This window comes from Fukomys damarensis, unplaced genomic scaffold (assembly GCF_012274545.1).
Source record: "Fukomys damarensis isolate Sample0158 unplaced genomic scaffold, DMR_v1.0_HiC HiC_scaffold_33, whole genome shotgun sequence".
In the NCBI taxonomy this organism is placed as follows: domain Eukaryota; kingdom Metazoa; phylum Chordata; class Mammalia; order Rodentia; family Bathyergidae; genus Fukomys; species Fukomys damarensis.
The window spans coordinates 30902901-30922212 of NW_022900945.1; the positions used below are offsets into that span (position 1 = coordinate 30902901).

At 33.1% G+C, this 19312-nt stretch overlaps 1 protein-coding gene across 1 annotated transcript in view; it reads right to left on the reverse strand.

The window, feature by feature from the left end:
- The window catches only part of Dpyd (dihydropyrimidine dehydrogenase), an 826486-nt gene extending 811374 nt beyond the window's left edge, over nt 1-15112 (reverse strand). Inside the window, exons 1-2 of the mRNA XM_010639922.3 lie at nt 15056-15112; nt 14336-14446 (exon numbers count right to left, since the gene is read on the reverse strand). Of these exons, the coding sequence (XP_010638224.1) occupies nt 14336-14446; nt 15056-15112 (168 nt within the window). The remainder of the gene's footprint in view (nt 1-14335; nt 14447-15055) is intronic.
- Nucleotides 15113-19312: the final 4200 nt, after the last annotated feature.

Sequence of the window (19312 nt, forward strand, 5' to 3'; positions counted from 1 at the left end):
GAACAACAACTTCACCCAAGAGAAATTTCCATGTCAAACAGTGAGAATAAATATTTCACTCTGGGGCCTTTCTAAGACAGCTAGCACATTTTGGTTAGCACTTAGTAGCCCTTCAGGAGTTAAGGCAAGAAAGCTTCAGCTAGAGTGGAATTCCCTAAGAAAATGAAGAGCTCTATCCTATGATGGTAACTGGCCAAGCCTAGGGCATCAAGATGATTAGGGCTTTTTGGAGAAAGACAAAATATGGCCAAAAAAAAAAAATACACAGGAAAATAATTTGTTCTGATTTTATGCATGTGAGGAAGTGTTCAAAAAACCTAGAGGCTTCCTATCTATTTCTGTATCTTATCTCTCACAAGGTATGTGTGGGTTGTGTGTGTGTGTGTGTGTGTGTGTGTCTGTATACAGTCATAATTTACTGCCTGGACATTTCTGCTCAATAGAGGAAGTGCTCTGGTTTCTATTATCACATTAGTAGCTTCCTATTCATTACATCACCATATTTTTTTAATTATCTTGTTCTTTTCTGTCAATTGTCATGATGAAACTACATATATGGCAATACAACCACATATGGGAACATCCAAACCACCCATGCCAATAAAGATAAACAGTGACACTAAAAGTGGTTTATATACATGGCAGTCACGGTTTTAGGTATAGTTTGCACAATGTCTCATTTAACAGATTGACTAGAAATATTTATTATTTTTATTTACAGATGAGGAAATAGAGGCAAGAAGAGATTAAGTAGTCTACTCAGGGTCAATAAGGGTAGTAAATGGCAAAAAGCAATAACCAAATCCAAGCAGTTTATCTCTAAAACTTATACCCTTAACCAACCTGTCTGCTTAGTGTTCACCTTTTATGATCCCACTGTTTTCCCTCAAAAAATCCAACCTAAAAGATAAGAAAGCTATAAAAGGAATATTTTCTTTCTTTTGCAAATAAAGGTAATTAAAACATACTTTAGTTAGGGAAAAGTTTTCTCTAGTTCACTGTAAACCTTCACCTGATAACTATTCTCTGTTCTAGTTAACAATTAAGTTGATTTAAAGCAAATGAAAAAAATTGCTTAACCTTTATATAAATTTCAAACTAAAAGAAAACTAAAAATAATTGGGCAATTGGCTGACAATTACAAACGAGTTTAATTTGAGTGTCACATATACATGAAGAAAACTGTGATACATCTGAAATAAATAATTAAAACCCCTTTGTAATAGCCTCAGGAAAACCAGAGCTAACACTTTTCTTCTTTTTAGTCAGTTACTATTTTATTACAGATATCTGTGACAATACTATACTATGTGTGAAATGAAGAAGCAAGGAAACACACACTTTGTAAGAGAGAACCTAACATTTAGCAAAAACCCTAAATTAAACAAGCAGTTTGCTGCCTTGCAAGCATAAGGACCCGAGTTCGATCCACAGTACTAAAAAATAAATAAATAAATAAACAAGCAGTTTGCCTTTTTAATAGGATAACATGCATATCTCTTAGTAAAATAACCACCTTATAGCACTTTTTTTTCTGGTACCGGGGATCGAACTTGGGTCCTTGTGCTTGCAAGGCAGGCAGCGGAACCACTGAGCTAAATCTCTGGACTGCTCTTTTTAATTAATATAATTATTGGTCATCACTATCTTTACAGTTCCCTACTGACCTCCTTATACTCTGTGTAACCATGTAGTACTGGAACTATCCAGAAATGGTATATAGTTCAAAAAGTCTCAGGTATTTAAAAGGTGATTCAATCATGGGAGGCACCACACTCGTGGGTAGATTAATTCATTTATGATTCAGTAGGTGATGGAGCTATTAGGAGGTGGGACCTGGTTAGAGGTGGGTCACTGGAAGTGTTAACTGGATGGGTGGATGTCTGTCTTTGGCTCCTTCCATCTCCACTTTCTGGTTGCCACTGGATGAGTAGCTGTCCTCTGCTTGGCCCTTTTACCATGCTGTTTTTGCCTTGGAGCCAGCCAACTTTGTACAGAATACCCTGGAAAATATTAGACAAATAAAACTCTTTTCCTTTGACCTGTGAGTATAAGGTATTTTGTCCCTGTGATAGAAAAATTAGTAATATAGAAAACTGATACAGGAATTGGGGTCATTGCTGTTATTCTATGTGTTTCAGAAACCTTCATAACAAGTATATAGGAAGAGTTTAGATAGATTTGGAGAAGCTGGCTATAGAAGACTTAGGATGCTAGAAATTGAGCTTGATGGGTGATTCTAGTTTATGTTCAGTAGACCAGAATGCTGACAGGAATGTGGACAGTAAAAGGCAGCTCAGAGGTTTCATTTGGGAACAAAGATTCCTTAAGCAGGTATAATAGAGGCTTTGTATGTTGCATTCTGGCAGAAAATTAGCCTTGATTTTGCCAATGTCCTTGGGCTAGATTAGGATAGTGGAGTAACTGATCTGGCAGAAGAAATTTCAAGGCAGCTCAATATCTGGGCTGTAGCATGAGTACTGCTGGCTGCTTTTAGCCAAGTCTACAAAACAAATCAGGAGTCAAAGACGTGAAAAGTTTTCAGTTTCTTCAAAAAGGGGGTACATACTATGAGAGAGAATAGTTGTTAAAAGATTTACATTTAAAAGACACCAAATACTTTGCATCAGGACAATAGGAAAACAATTTGGAAGCATCTCAGGAATCAGCAAGACCCTCCACGTCAAAGGCTCACTAATACAAAATTGTAAAATTTTTACTTGAGAAGACAATCAATGAGTAGCTAGAAATGGATAAACAATAAACTTTAGTATGTTCACACATATATCTTTCCAATACATGTTTACCATTCCAGTGGGATCTCTGTTCTCTCTCCTCCCTTCCTTCATTTTTATTTTTAACTTAAATTTTGCTTCTTTGAAAGGCCAACCTTGAATCCTGAGACCAGGATACACACATACTTCAGCTATTGGTCCCACAGAAGGCATACATACAAAATTTGATTGTAGATAGAAATTTAATTTCTGTGTCAATGACTATGAATTGTCAGAGAAAAAAAACTGTCTTTTTCTTCATTACTTATCACAGTGGATGTCACGTGTTAGATCTTTCTTCAATACTTGGTAATAAATTTGCATAAATCAGATTCAAGTCGATATTTATAATTTTTTAGTCTTTATAAAATGGTTTAACACTTAACCTGCAGTAGTATCATAGAAATCTCTAAAATCGGGATACAATAAATTAATTTGAAAAGGGTACATTGCTGTTGAAAGTAACTTCTTTCCACTAATTGACTGAATATCCCCAAAATACTCAGAAGATATTCTTCAGAGATCATACTTCACAGACAGATAATGGAAACCAATCAATTCCTTCATATTTTAATTGCTGTTTAAAGACATATTTTTATATTTCTAAAAAGTTTAGGTGGAGGTTAGTTGATGAGACCTGTTATATAAAAAACTATTTACAAAGGAAACCAAGATAAATTTTGACATCTGTGTAGGATATTTACAAAGTTAGCAGTTCTAGCTTATCATTTATGAGATATGTTGATACTGGGCCATTCATTTTTCTTCTCCAAGCTACTTATTTACCTTTAACAAAAGATAATAATAATCACAATTAGTTAAATGACAAATTCTCATCCAACAAAACGTAAGCTGCTTAAGAAAACAGTTGTAATCTCAACACCAGTACAATATAGTATCCAGCATATATCTAAGAATTCAATAAATATTCTATTCAACCCATTATTATTGACTGAGAGCTTACTACATTTCTATTATCGCTTACTGCTAATGCAAGTGATGTAGATACAACTATGAACGAAACAGTTCCGCAGAGAGGAACTAGGGATGGGTCCTAAATAACCAAACAAATAATATGTGAAACAGTTTGTTAGGAGATTACTGTTCTGTGAAGAAAAATGAAGGGAGAATAAGGAGTGAATAAATGAAATAGCACTTGTTCTAAAAATCTGTTAGTCAATTAGGTTAGTTTTCATTGTAAAAAGTTTAGTTCAGATTTATTACCCTTATGGTAATTTTCATCATTGTTATTCACTATTATTCCCTTAGATATTGTTGCCAAGTATGGCACACATTTGAATCCTTCCTTGTATGCAGTCCCTAAATCAAACAATATCAGAAAATGTAAGTAAAATGTACTCACCTCTCAAGATAGTGAAGGAAAGTACATAAAATAAATTATGAGAAAAACCTGAATTATTTTTATCATATACTTGGTCCACAATAAGTGTGTCATCATAAAGAGAAATACATTATGTACAAATCATGAACATTTATTCCGATCGTGTTCCCATAATTTACTAACAAATGCAGGTTCATATGGGTTTTTTTCAAATCAAGATGTCATAAGCAAATTGATCCATCTGTTCAAATGTTTATCAATTTTAATATAATCAATCAAGAGAAATTAAAATAATATTTGGGGGGTTGGAATTTTTATTAATAAATTTTATTTTATCCCATTCACCCAAGCCTCCACTCCTCCCTATGTACAAATTTTTTTACATTTTTTCCCTTCTATTTTCACTTTTTTTCTTGTTGCTTTCTTCCTTTCTCCTTCCCTCCTCCCTTGTTCCCCTTCCCAGTTGAACCTTTTCTTCCCATTTCCCAATATCCATTAAACATCTCAGTCCTTCTTTCCACATTCAGTTTCTCATACCAGAGAAACAATGCTGTATTTATTTATTTATTTATCTATTTATTTAATTTTTATTATTATTATTCTTTTTGGTACCGGGGATTGAACTTGGGTCCTTGCGTTTGCAAGGCAGGCCACCGAACCGCTGAGCTAAATCCCTGGCCTCCGCGGTATTTAATCATATGTAAGGTACCGGGGTGAACTTGGGTCCTTGCGTTTGCAAGGCAGGCCACCGAACCGCTGAGCTAAATCCCTGGCCTCCGCGGTATTTAATCATATGTAAAAATAATATTTTTGAGAGCTCTTTAAAATGGTACAATCAGACTCTTGTAAGAATTACTTCTTATTCTGGAAATAACAAGACAAAATTATTTTATTTGAGTTGAATCATTATTTGAAGTTAGTATGACCATTGTCTGTAAATACACATGACATTTATTTTTAATGAATTGTCTTTATATGTACTTTCAGTGCTATGACAAATCATCACACTTACCCATATGATCAGTAAACCTGACATTTACTTTCATCAAAATGCTCTATTTTATAGAGCCTACATAAATACAGACTAACGGTGGTGAACTTAAGGTACACGAGTTATTTTTCTTATTTTAAGACAAAATGCATGAGTTGTTTTTTCTAAAGTAAAACCTCAGCATTTAGGTTTAATTGCAGTTTTGGTACTTTATGATTAAATAAGTAGGTTTAGGTTGTAGTTTGGTTACTCATCTCTAAAATGTTCGCCATCACTCATATAGACTATAAGACAAAGTTATTTTTATCATATACTTGGTGCATAATAAGTACACAATAAGTATAGGTAGCATACTACTAAAGACAAAAAGTGTGATGAAAATTAAACTATTTCCTATTACATCATCTATGAGATAAAATTTAACTGAAGAAATATTTGACCAGGATTAAAAAAATGCATTTTAGAATGATCGATGTGGCAAATTTGATAATTCTACAATGTCTTGCTGATTCATGGTTCCATCTAAAAACTAAAATCAAATGACAATAATATTAAATGAATGTATCTTATAATTTTAAATTTCACTCTTCTTTTTCTTCTTTTTTTTTTTCCTTTTTGGTACCAGGGATCGAATTCAGGTCCTTGTACTTACGAGGTAGGTGGCAGCACCACTGAGTCAAATTCTTTTTTTTTTTAATATTAGCAATATAGTGTTGTTGACAACAGCACGTTTAGGGTCAAGAATGTTCCCAAGCTTTCTTGCTTGGATGACAAAGTGATTATTTGCACTACCAATATGTCAGAGACAGAGGGAGGAGTAGATTTGAATAAGATAGTTTTAGAGAAAGTGATATGGAGAGACCAAGTCATCATCTAGGTGGAACTACCTTAACAGGAATCTTGACACAAATGGGATTTTAGATGGAGAGAATGAGTTAGTTTTCAGCAGCACATAGATGGTCACTGAAACTATGGCAGTGGATGCAATCATCAAAAAGGCATGACTGATACTTTGCAAAGTCCTTCTGAAACCAGTAACACAACTTTAAAGTTTCTGTCAAAAATATGTTTTCAGAGACAGTTTGCACCTATTTTGAAATAAATATTAGTTATATGTCAGAATTCATAAAATTAAAGATCAAAAGTCAACTTCACCATTAAAAGATCTATATATGTTATAATTAAATGGCTACAAGATAAGTAAAGTATCCTTGTTCACTTAATGTTTTATACTCTGATGGAAGGTTTTCTAGGTACAGGCATCCCTCATTTAATAACCAAATTCTGTTTCTGTGCTTTTATTTGCATAACTCTTACTTTCAGTACTGTAATGTATAACAGAACATACATATAACTACTGTATTATACAATCAGTAAAAATTACACTATTATACAAGGTATATTGTACCAAAAAAGATATTGAGGTTCTATAAACAAGATGTACAGAACTTACAATAAAAAAGGTCTTAAGCCCAAAAGGTACATATAAGTCCAAATGGCGTGTAAGGGTCATAAGTACAGACATGAAACGGGTAAGTCATTAAATGAGGAATGTCTATATTCACATGTTACAGCATATTTCTACCTGCATTTTTCCCTATGTTAAAATGTTAAAGTTGCATATTCTTTAAACTAATAATTTTTCAGTTAGTTTCTATCCCAACATACACACAGGCACAAACAAATCCACATTAAACTTAATTATTAAACTTATAAGCAATAACTTTTATTACTTCCTCAAAATAACAAAGAGAGATTTAGTAACGATCACTTTAAATACACTTAGCTGCAGCAAATTAACCATATTAAGTGGATATAATCTTACATTGGTCATGTAAACTTGATTCTATTCCTTTTTTTCTTTGTTTTTGTTCTTGTGCATTGAATACAGGTCTGAATACAGGGTCTTGCTCATGCTAGGCAAATGATCTATAACAGGTGTGTTATCAGCCTTCTCAAGTAAAAATGAGAAGAAAAAGAATACACTCAGAAAACAATGCAAACCTTAAGAACAATTTCTAAAACTATGACAACTACATTTGGAACACAAGGAATTTTATGTTAGAGAAAAACTACATCATTCACTCCTTCCTTTAGAACTCTTCCCCCTGCGTTCTTGGGCTTCTCATTTGATCTCTGGTAGTGCTTCTTACCCAAATTCCCATCTGTGCCTGCCCCTGAAATTTTGTTTCTGAGGCCAGAAACTCACTTGCTTCATCTAATTCCTGCCATAATCCCATATTCTAACTTCCACCCTTTTCCCACTCTACATACTATTCCTAGAAACTCTACCTACATGCTTGGAATTACCCACATATATCCTGATGTTTCCAAACTCTTCATCCACTATCTGACTCTTAATTGAATTATAGCTTTTATAACGAAATCGGATGACTCACAGGTACAGAACCCAGAAGACTGAATAATGAATTTATCAGTTCCCCTCAAACCTACAAATAAATAAATGGGCAATGCCTAAGTCATAATTACTTCACTTCTCAAATATATTTATTATCCTCTCTCCTATTTACCTACATTCTTCTTCTCCTCCTCCAACTTTTTATACCATTCCTGGAGACTCTGCCTCCATCTTTCTTATCAAATTCATCTTCCACAATGAAAGACAAATTACCGATTCAGCCAAGGGCAAATCTGAATGAGTCACATTGATAATTATAATTCCTATTTTTTTCCTTTTAAAATGTATTGCTATAATTATTACTTTTTTATATTTGTCTTCTTCAAAAAATGTGAGAACATCTTAGAAAATTCTGTGCCATCTTTATTAAAATGAGGCAAAATGCCTGGCCTGTGTTTTAATGCAGATACAAACTAGATGTGAAAAACGTACAAGAAGAAAAAAAAGATTTATTAGAACCCATATATTGCCTACACATTTGTCTACAAGAACAATTATTTTGTTTTTATTTTGTTATTTAAAATATTCTACTTAAAATGCTCTCTTGCTAGATCACATGGGTTTAATCTCTAGCTCCACCAGTTAGCTGTGAAGTCTTAGACATATTTCCTACGCTTTGCTATACCACAGTTCCTTCATGTACGAGTGAAGATAAAATACATTAACCATTTAAAAAGTGATTCTGACATTTAAATGAGGTGCCTCACAAAACAGTTAGAAATAGGATGACTACTGAAAATGCTCAATATACATTATGTTTTATTCTCTCTGTTTTTACTGTGAGCACCTAAAGTGTGTCATATCTTTAGAAAAATGTGCTAAAATTCTTAAAATTATGTCTAATAATTCACAGTATTTCACAAACTTTCTTTTGTATATTCACTCAGAGTGAATTTTCTAACTTGTGATATTTTCTGGTCTTCAAATATTGCACACAGATAATGAATGCAAAATATTTATGTAATTAGGATGGCTCAACATTTTCAAAAATGGCAAAAATAAACAGCAGTTATGAAACACCTGCTTAAAAGATACTGGAAATAACTGCTTCGTGCTTCATTAACCAGTATAAACCTATTTGCCAGTTTAAATCCCTTACTGAATTTGGAATTTCCAATTAGTACGAGAATGGTATTAAACTGCCAAGTGAAGAAATTCTTGAGCAAAAAATTCAGAATTGCTTTTCTTCGGGTTTTCCATGGGTGAAAAAGTTGACTTTTTTTTAAGATGCCAATAATTTATTAAAACTGAAATTGTATCTATTTTAAGACAATTTATTCTACCAATTTATAGATTCTATTCACATCTCAGGAGCATTGAGAACAGCACTTGAAATGTTGGTGCTTCAAGCACCAAAGAAATGAAAAGAAGGAAGGGAGAAAAGTAGATAAAAAGATAGGACTACATAATGCTTCAAAAAAATCTCCCATAACCCTGACAATGGCAAGCAAAGAATGGTTAAATCAGTGATTATCTGAATCAAATAAAATCAGAATATTGTAAAGCTAAGGTAAAATTGTATTAAAAAAATCAATCAAAATCAAAATAAAATTTTATATTTGGTGGGCAGAGAGTTGGCTGATAATGTAATTCTTACTTCAAAAATGATATAACAGTACTGGTCACAAAATGTGACAGCCATTATAATCTACATTTCCCCTTAACTTTAGTATACCTATTTTCTTGTAATCTTATTTTTCTTTTCTGAGGAAGTGAACTAATATACTAGAAAGGACATACTAGATCCAGATGAACAGAATATTAAATCTGTCTACAACACTAAGTAACTTTAAACAGTTTAAGAAAATCATTTAAAAATTTTTCACAATAGTCATTATCATCAGTAAAATAAGGAAACATTTCTGAGTCATGTACATGCTATGAGGTAAAAAATAAATGCAATATGCAAAGGTACTCTAGGAACTATAAAAGACTATACAGTATGAAAATATGTAATCCTTTTATCTCCCATGTAAAGAATATATAAAAAAGAAGTGTCCTAAACATTTATTCATTAATGAACAAGTTATGAGTAAAAAGTAGAGTATAACAGTAATAAGTATTGTAAAGAAATAATGAAGCAAGGAAGACTAATAAAAGCAAGGTTTAAAAAAGCAAGTTAGAGTTTAAAGACAATGATCAGAAAAGGCCTTGCTGACATGAAACTGCACAAAGTAAATTGCACATAATGTGAGTTCAATGAACAATCACTAAGATTATAAGAGCAGAAATTTTTAAGGCATTCCTAACCTATATTATTTTAAAATACCACTGGAAAAGAACATAAACATGGTGATTCATTCCAAGGCTTTTGGAGTAATCTAGGTGAAGAATAACAATGATGGCTTAGAAATTTGGGTATTGGTGTAGGTGGTGAGAGGAAGTCAGATTCTGGATATATTTGAGGACATAGGCAAAGGGATCTTCTAATTAGTTATGGAAGGTGAGAAAAGTTTTTAAAAATTAAATACTAATATTTTGTTCTAAATGAAAGGATGGATGGAGAAGACTATAGAGAATAGGTTTTAAAGGAGAGATCATCATTTGAATTTTTTCAGCATGCTATGTTTAAGATGCTATTAGACATCTAAAAAGAGGCATTCAGTAGGCATTTGGTTATAGAATCAGAGATAGGAATGCAGGCTACATACAGAAATTCAGGGGGAAACTGTCTAAAGATGGTATATACAATGAGATCACCAACAGAGTGAGTACTTTAAAAGAAAGAAGAATGAAAAAGGACAAAAGGTGGAAGCAAGGAAGAAAAGGAAGAAAGAAGAAAAGAGAGCAAGTGGAGAGGAGGTATCCATTGATACCTAAGCCACTGAAATATTTATAGATGAGGAGTAATCAACAAAGAAGCCAAGTAAGAGTATGAAGGAGATACTAATGAGTAAAAAGCAAAGCAGGCAACTGTATGCCCTGGAAGCCATGTGAAGAGAATATTTCAGAATAAAGAGAATGACTAGCTGCAACAAATGCTGCTAAGTAAGACTGAAACAGAAATTTTAGCAGTTTGAAGTTTTTTTTTCTCCCTAGAGCAAAATTCACACAGGGATTTAGGTGTACAAGCACTTCAAAACCCAAGAGAAGGGTGAAGCAGGTTACACCTGAAGCAGGTTTGTGCTAAGCAAAGGCACAGTCGATGGTGTGGTACTCTCCCAGCCAGGTTCACAAAGTGGGGCTCAGGAGCACAACTACTCATAGCTGTGGTTCCTACCTTGAGGCAAGAGGGATGACTGCTTTTAAGATATTTTCTGAGTACTTAGTTTCAGAAGTTTTATTTAAGTTTTCTCTTGCTGTGGATTTCTTCATGTTTCACTTATGTTTTTTTAACTCCATAGGTTTGTTTCACTTGTAGAGTTAGGAAGGCTTCACCCATTACTTCTTTTGTGACTTCTGTTTTATCATCTCTGCCATCTCCTATTTAGTGTGATGGTGGTGAATTCAGAAGTGTCTCTGCTGACACCAAAATCTGGGGAGCAGGCGAGCTGTTTCTTACTGGTGACCGCTAGCTGGGAGGAACGAAAGCTCTGGCTCTCTACTGGCATTCTGACAGCATTGGGGTAGGGGTGCTGGGGTATTTCATTAGCTTATTACAGGATGAAATCTGGTTGCCCAACGGTTTTTACTAGAGTCCCAGAAGAAGGGGCCAATTTTGTGTGTTTTTAGAGTATCTGATCGGAGTAGAATAGTTGCCGTCATGGTTTTTCTGTGTTACTGGGCTACTCTTTTCCTGGCTCTTTGACTAGAGAGAACAGACTTTGGTTTGGGCTACGATGTGACCGAGTCTATGGCTTTTTTTTTGGTTTCAACTTCTTCCAGACTTTAAATCTCCACTCTTCCATTCTCCTTATATTTCTTTTATATACAAAGATTATTAATTTAGTACAGTGATTATAAAACAGATGCATAAAAATTCATAAATTAAAAGCAAATCATATATTGTGGTAGTATTGTTTATTAAAACACATAATTTAAAAATGATAAAAATAATTTCACTATGCATACTGAGGATAAATTTGAACTTGAGTTTCCATTTCCCCTTTGGTAATTGAACCTCACAGTTAATACATGTGTGGTATACATCACTTGAGTTTTCAAGCATATATGTACATTAATTGACATAGCTTTAAAATTTTAATTTTATTTTTCCACTAATACATGCTCATTGTAGAAAACCTGAAAATACATGTGCCAAGAAAACAGATAACTATTAATATGTTAGTATGCTTTATTATTTGTGGTTAAATATAAAAATATATACATAATCACTATTAAATACAGTGATGTTTCATAACTTTTCTTGTAATATAGATTGTGAGGTTTTATCCATATTATTAACTATGTAAAAATAATTTTTAATGGTTGTACAATTTCCCATTAAATGGATTTGCTTTAATTTATTTAAATATGACCCAATAGTTACAATTCAGCAGAGTTCCCCCTACTTTTTTCTCAATTGACTAGTAATGCCTAGGATAATCCTCTTTTACTTAATTAAGCTTTACCTACATTCCTAATTCTTTCCCTAGGATATACTACTAGAAGATGAATTAGTGAATATGTTGATAATTCAAAGGCTTTGTTATAGGCTGAACTGTATCTCTCCAAAATTCATGTTAAAATCCCTACCTTCAGTATCTAAAATTGTGAATCTATTTGGAGACAATATTTAAAGAAGTAATTAAATTAAAATAAAGTCCTAATCTAATTTAACTGTCATCCTTACAAAAAGAGGATATTTGGACAGAGGCATACACACAAAATCAGAGATAAGTCTGAAAGTTAGATGGTTCTATTCTCAAGGTCCTTCAATTACTCCTATTCTTTATATGGGGTAAACCTGCACTGCATTTAATTTTGACCATATTGTTGTCATTCCAAAGACAAACAGTGGAAAAATCACAGCAGCAAAACTTACAGAAATGAAGCAAAGAAACTTGATTTCATAATCCAGATTATTTTTAAGGGATCTTTTCCTGCCCTGTTGTTTCTGTGTGTTTCTACTGCTTTGTAGCATTCAAAACACTTTACTGAGTGGCCACTGATATAATTTTTTTTAAAAAAAGTTAGGTAAAGACACACATATTTGCGAACACATAGCTTCTCTTTCTACCCTAGTACCCAAAGGGCTAATTTCCATCAAGTCTGTTCATGCTATTAATGGCCTAATTATTTTGCAAAAAATCAATGTGAGGGAAAATCAGTAAAAAAAAGAAACTTCTCTTCAAAGATAAATATTTACATACACCTTGGATTGCATTTAAAATACTGGCTTTAAGATTATACTCACATCCATTGTTATGGTATATGCCACCCAACCAGTGTTACATCCCTGAAAGACATACATGCTCTGAAGAGTGGTTTTTCATAGGTGAGTGCATCATGGGGTGCTAACCTCATCAGTGGATTAACCTATAATGATTTCATAACTGCTAGGATGTGGGACCTCAATAAAGGAAACAGGTCACTGGGGCATATCCTGAGAGGGTATATCTTATCCTGGCTCTTTCTCTCTGCCTCTTGGCTGCCACAAATTAAGTAATATTCTTCTGCTATATTCTTCTATCATAACATTGCTTACTTTCCACAGGTTAAAGCAATGGAGCCTATTAACCATGGACTGAAACCTTTAAAACTGTGAGCAAAAAAACTGAGTATTTTCTTCTTAAAGTTGACTCACATTAGGGATTTTGCCCAAGTGATGCAAAGCTAACATACCCACTTATGGTCTTCCAGTCTCAACTCTGTGATCACTCTATAGGCCCAGGTAAGTAACTATCTAGCAATCAGAAATCTCAGAGAAACTATATTGCTCCTATAATTCACCTAAGAATATCAGACATTTTATATTGAACATATAGCATTCAAATGTTGCCCAAGAGTACATTTTCAAACAGTATATAGAGAATAGTAATTTATAATCATCTTCATTTAGACTATATCTACAATATGGAAACACTGTAATGGCCTGTTATTATTAGAAAACAATTCAAGGAACATTGTAAAGATTTTAGGGGAAAAATCGATATTAAACTAAACTTTGGATTTTTAAGTGTTTCAGATTTTTCCCCCTTGTTTACTGGTACATTTAAAACAAACAATATAATTATATTAATCATTGGGATCTTGTATCTTTACATGATATATCTTGGTTCTTACTTTTTCCCATACCCCTGCCTTCCTTCCACCCCTTTCACCCTTCCCTATTTACAAAGACTTTGTTTCCATTTTTTCCTTTGTTCACATTTTTTCTTTGCCTTTATTTCCTTTCCCCTCCCCTCCTCACTTCCCCTTTAGCCACTTTCTTCCTATTTCACATTATCAATTATACCATTTGAATTTTATTTACAATTTTATTTTTTCCAACCAGAGAAACTATTCAGTACTTACTCAAGGGTGTCCTATTTATTTCACTTAAGAGGTTAGCCTCTATGTACATCCATTTAGCTACAAATGTCTCCAGTTTCTCATTTTTTATGGATAATACTCCATTTTATAAAAAAATACATTTTTTTCTAGTCTGTTTCAGATTTTTTTATAGCACCAAAATGAAACACAGTTTTGAGACTACTCAAATATAAAACATTTAAAATCCTGGGCCTGGGATTTAGCTTAGTGGTTCCCCACCTGCCTCACAAGTGCAAGGTCCCAGGTTCAATCCCTGGTACCAAAAAAATAAAAAATAAAAATAAAATCTGAAAATAGCATAGTTGTACTTTACTCATATTCAATTATATTTCTAAGTATACGGAAAATTTTGTTTTACAGTGTCTGCAATAAGATAATTTTTCAGTGGTACTTACAAAACAGTTCTTATCAGGGTTTCTTTTCCAATGTTTCTTGTCTAATTTCTTAGCCAAAGTAGAACGTAGAGTTGCATGGGCTTGTGTGCGAGGATTTAAAGCCAGGATATTCTGAAGATAGTATAAACAATGTGTAAGCATATGTTAACATGTCAGTATTTAAAAAAATCAAAAAACAATGGTTGCAAACTTTTTAGAGTTCTCAGTGACAATGGCCAGCTATGGCACACGTGTCAGTGCCATAGATTTGCCACCAGTTCTCTAAAGAAAGGAATTTATAGGAAAGTAAATTTGTCTGTGAGAGGATAATTACATATGATCTAAACAAATCAGAAAATGATCCAAAATTGGCTAGATGGTGTCTAATAAAGCTAAGTGACAAATCCTGTGCTTGGCTAAAAAAAAAAGAAGAAGAAGAAGAAGAAAAAAGACCTACATAGCAAAATCCAATTACAACAAAAAATCATATGGCACACATAAGAAGTAACAATTTTCCTTTAGGGAAAAACCAATAAATAGTAAAATAAAAATGGTATGAACTGACCAAAATAAGACAAAGTTCCTCAAGTAATTACCTTACCTTATATTAACATACCTATCCTCGATAAAATGTGAAGTAATTCCTATTACATTTTCTACTAATTTGTCAGAAGTAACTATGGCCAAAAACATAAATGTTCATGAAAAATAAACAAATATCATCAACAGGAACAATTATACTTTCACCAGAGAGGAAAAGCCATAGAAATAAATGCTCCAGTTTGATCCAATTGACATTTTTCCCAACATCTTTCAACATTTTTACATGTTCAAAAGCAATACAAAATACCTGAAGAAAAATCTGAAGAAAAGACTTAAAAGGAACAGAGTGATTTCAGTAGCTGAAAGCTTTCATAAAGAAAATAATTTTTATTCCTTTTTGGTAAGTGGAGAATCTACACTGAGGAAAATAAAGGAAAGAAATTCAGATTAAGATATAAATAAAAAAGTGACAACTAAGATTGTACTAGAAATCATTCTAGGCAATATTATTGTTGTCATGCGAAATGAAGTGCATCTCAAAAGCCCTCCTCTTTCAGTAAATTTCCTGGCTAATTTAGATTTGTATATTTGTCTGAGATCACGCAAATATCTTTGTCAGGCCAAACCAACCTAAACAGTAACTGCTGCTGAGATTTTTCTTTCGCCCTAAACTGTGAGAGCTCTGAGTTGAAGCATTAGAGAATTCCAGTTTTAATCTTTGAGTCTCTGATATACAATACCAAGTAGGTACTATATGTTTAAGGCAGGGAAATAAGTGATTTAAAACTGTGAATTTGGCTTTTAATATCTATTAGTCATAAAATTTGAAGTAAATTACTTCTTTTTGATCTTTGGTTTTTCAAACCAGGCAACATCCTGACTAGAACCTATAATAAAATATAAGTGAAATATATGATATTCATGATTCCTAAACTATGAACACCTAAAAAGTAAAATGGAATAAAAATGGAATCCGGAGACTGTGTATAACAGTAATTCTCTGTACTCTGTTGATGGAGGGGCTGGGAAGGATCTGACATGGGCCCAGAGAAAGAAATTTGTTAGATTTGATGAACTCCAAGACCGTCTTCAAAGTTGTTTAGATTTTACGATACTTTTAAAACTTATATAACATGATCATATTTTCCCCATATTAAAATGAAGTCTATTGGATTACCAAAGCCATCAAAATTAGAAAATAATGAATAAATTATTAAGCTACTAGGTATTTACTAAAAATGTTGTTTTCCCCTTCAGCTATTATTATTCCACAATAAACTTTTCTAAAGTAATCACTGGCTAAATGATATCTTACCCAATTTTATAAGTTTATTATATGAAAATATGAAGAATTTTTAAAATCACATAAACTATAACAAGTGACTCTCTAAAATAAATTTTACAATTACTATTCTTATATAAGATTAAAACCAGAAAAGAGGTACTATAATTTAGTTTGAATTTGATTTACAATACTTTCCAACTCAAGTTTTTAAAGCTTAAAAGTGTTTTCACATGCATTATATAACTTAAAAACATCTACTATTGTCTCAGTATTTTGGATGAGCAAACAGGTTAAAGGTGGATAAGTAGCCAAAAATATTACAGTTAATATGCCAAAGATCTTGAACTACAACTTAGTTCTTTGGAGTGATTTAAGATTCAAATTCACCCAAAGATAAAATCTTTTTTAAATGAGAGTTTCTGAGGCAGAAAGAAGGAAAATGTTTTTAACTATACCTGTAAATAATACTAAACGGCACCTGAAAAACTCAATAAAAAATTAAATGTCAAACCCTGTCACAAGCAAGCCTTTAAAACATAACCACTAGATCACATTCAAAGGTGGCTTGACAATCCCTGCAGAAACAAACATATGACTCTTAGCAAAACAAACATAACCGATAAAAATCAGTCAATATAACAACCTTTAAAGAGAAGTTGTTCTAAAGACAAACTTAGCACAGGAAGGCACATGAATTGGAAAAAGATCTGCTAAAACTGAAACAACAGTGAGCCTCTATGGCATTTGAAATATCCATCTCTATCTTTCACCTCCCAGGTCAGTGTCAAGACTCATTTCTCCATAGGTAAGCATAATAAAAAACACAGAGCTACCTCTGACTCCAAAATATATTGGAAGTCTACGATGTGTCCCAGGGAAGGGCAGGCTGCCACCATTTTCCTGCCTGTTCTCCACTTCTACGAGCCCCAACTCCTGAAAGTGCAGCTGAGAGGTCAGGAGCTCCCCTGCTTCAATCAAATAGGTTCTAAACCAGGAAGAGCACACCAATAAACTCTCTTCTCACCCCACTCATGGTGGTGGTGATGGAGTAGTCTGCACACCAGGAGAAGCAAGAGACTACTTCCTATACCCAGCCCCCAGCAAGGGTGAAACTATGAGAAGTGGGTCAGTCACTATCCCAGGCTCTGGAGATCTGGTTCAGAGATTTTTACCAGAAGGAAAGGCAGGCATATAAAGAAACCATTCTCCCCAGAGGAACTTACTTTATTTTAACTCAGATGAGGGGGAAGTTCAAGCCTAAGAGTCCTCTGAAGAACAATTAAGATTTTTGATGGCAAACAATTAAGAGGAAGCTGGCAGCTTCACAAGAGCAATAAACTAAATCATTAGGGCAGATAGTTCACTAGGGAGAACCAGGAAAATGCTAAGAAAAGCCTTCCAGGCATCACAAAAACCTTAAGGACTCACCTTAAAAACTACCCCTGCAGAAGGATAAAAATTTAATTGCATAACATTGTAGAACAATTTACAGCCCAGGGTACTGTGAAAAATAATAAAGCAATCCAAGAGAATTCAGAAGAACCAAAAACCTGGGTGTGATAGCAACACAGGAAGACAATTTAATGAGAGATCTGGGGATAGGACACTAAAACCACTGTTATCACAAAGTATCTGTGCACATGTCCAAGGCTGCATTTTCTCGTAGTAGATGTCCACACTGTAAGAGAAATAGAGTTTTCTAACATAATCCACCTAGTCACTAAATAGACAAGTCTCCCATACCCCAATTGATACAATAAATTATGTTAAATTCTAAATTTTTCAATAAATATCACAAGTAATGTGCTACATTTTAGATACAGTTTGAGTGTGCCCCTCAAGTTTTCATTTGTTAGAAGTTAGGTCTTTAGTACAGTAATGTTCAAAGGTGGTAGGACCTTTAAGTAGAAGTAAAGCCTCGTGAGAAGTTGCAAGACTAGTCCCTCCCCTTGTTATGATTTCCTATCTCTCTTGCATGTACAAACATACCCTCTTCAGAGCTGACATCATATGGCATGGACTTTGAAAATTCCAAACTGTGAGCTAAATGAAAGCTGTTTTTCTTTATAAAATAACAGCCTCTAATATTTCATTATATGTAGTTACAGAAAAAGGACAAATATATCATACAAAGAATAGGGCTGATACATATACGAAAAAGTAGGCAAGGGTAACTAACTTTGAGAAGTCATAGGTATTAAATTTAACTATATAATATCCATTATATGGAAGGTATTATAATGTGTCATCAAATACAGAGTACAAATACAGGGATAGAAATTATAAAAAAGAAGTAAACTAGACACTCTGAAATTCATAAGTACAATACCTAAAGTAAAAAAAAAATCATCAGAGCACAATAGTAGATTTAAACTATAAGAAGGAAAAAAAATCACCAAATTTAAATTAAAAGAGAAATTAAATACTCTGAAGGATAACAAGAACAAAGAATTTTTAAAAATTACCAGAACCTACAAGATATGTAGTAAATCATTAGTAAACCAAAAATGTGGTATACAGTACTGTAACTAACAGAATGAGAGGAAAAAGAGATGTAATGAAAAAATATAAGCCATCATGGCTGAACATGTATCTACTTTCTTAACACAGAATAAACCATTATATCATATATCCAAGAAGCTCAATACATGCAAAGTAGGATGAATGCCAAAAAATTATACAAACAACATTAGCAAATGCTGAAAGCCAGTAAAAAGGGACTGTTGAATGCATCAAGAGTAAAATAATCCATCATATTCAAAGAAACTCTAAAAGTCAATTTTAATCAAGAATAATGAAGAGTAGTGAAATGATAGATACAAATTACTAAAAGAAAAACACTGTCAACCCTCAACCCAATACTTCACAATATTGTCTTTCAAAAATAAAAGCAAAATAAAGTCATCCCAGAAATACCAAAGATGAGAGTATTTTTTACCTGCAGATATTCTTCAGAAAAAACATTAATAACTATGGATATAAATTCAAATTTGCATAAAAAAGTAGCCATTAGTAAAGTATAGGCAAATATGAAATTATAAAACACAGTGCAAAATGTGATTGTCAAACTGAATAAAAAACAACCTCCAACCAGGCACTGACTCTGGAAGACACGCTTAGATTCAATGGCACAAACAAGATAAAAGTAAAAGGACTGAAAAAGATCTATT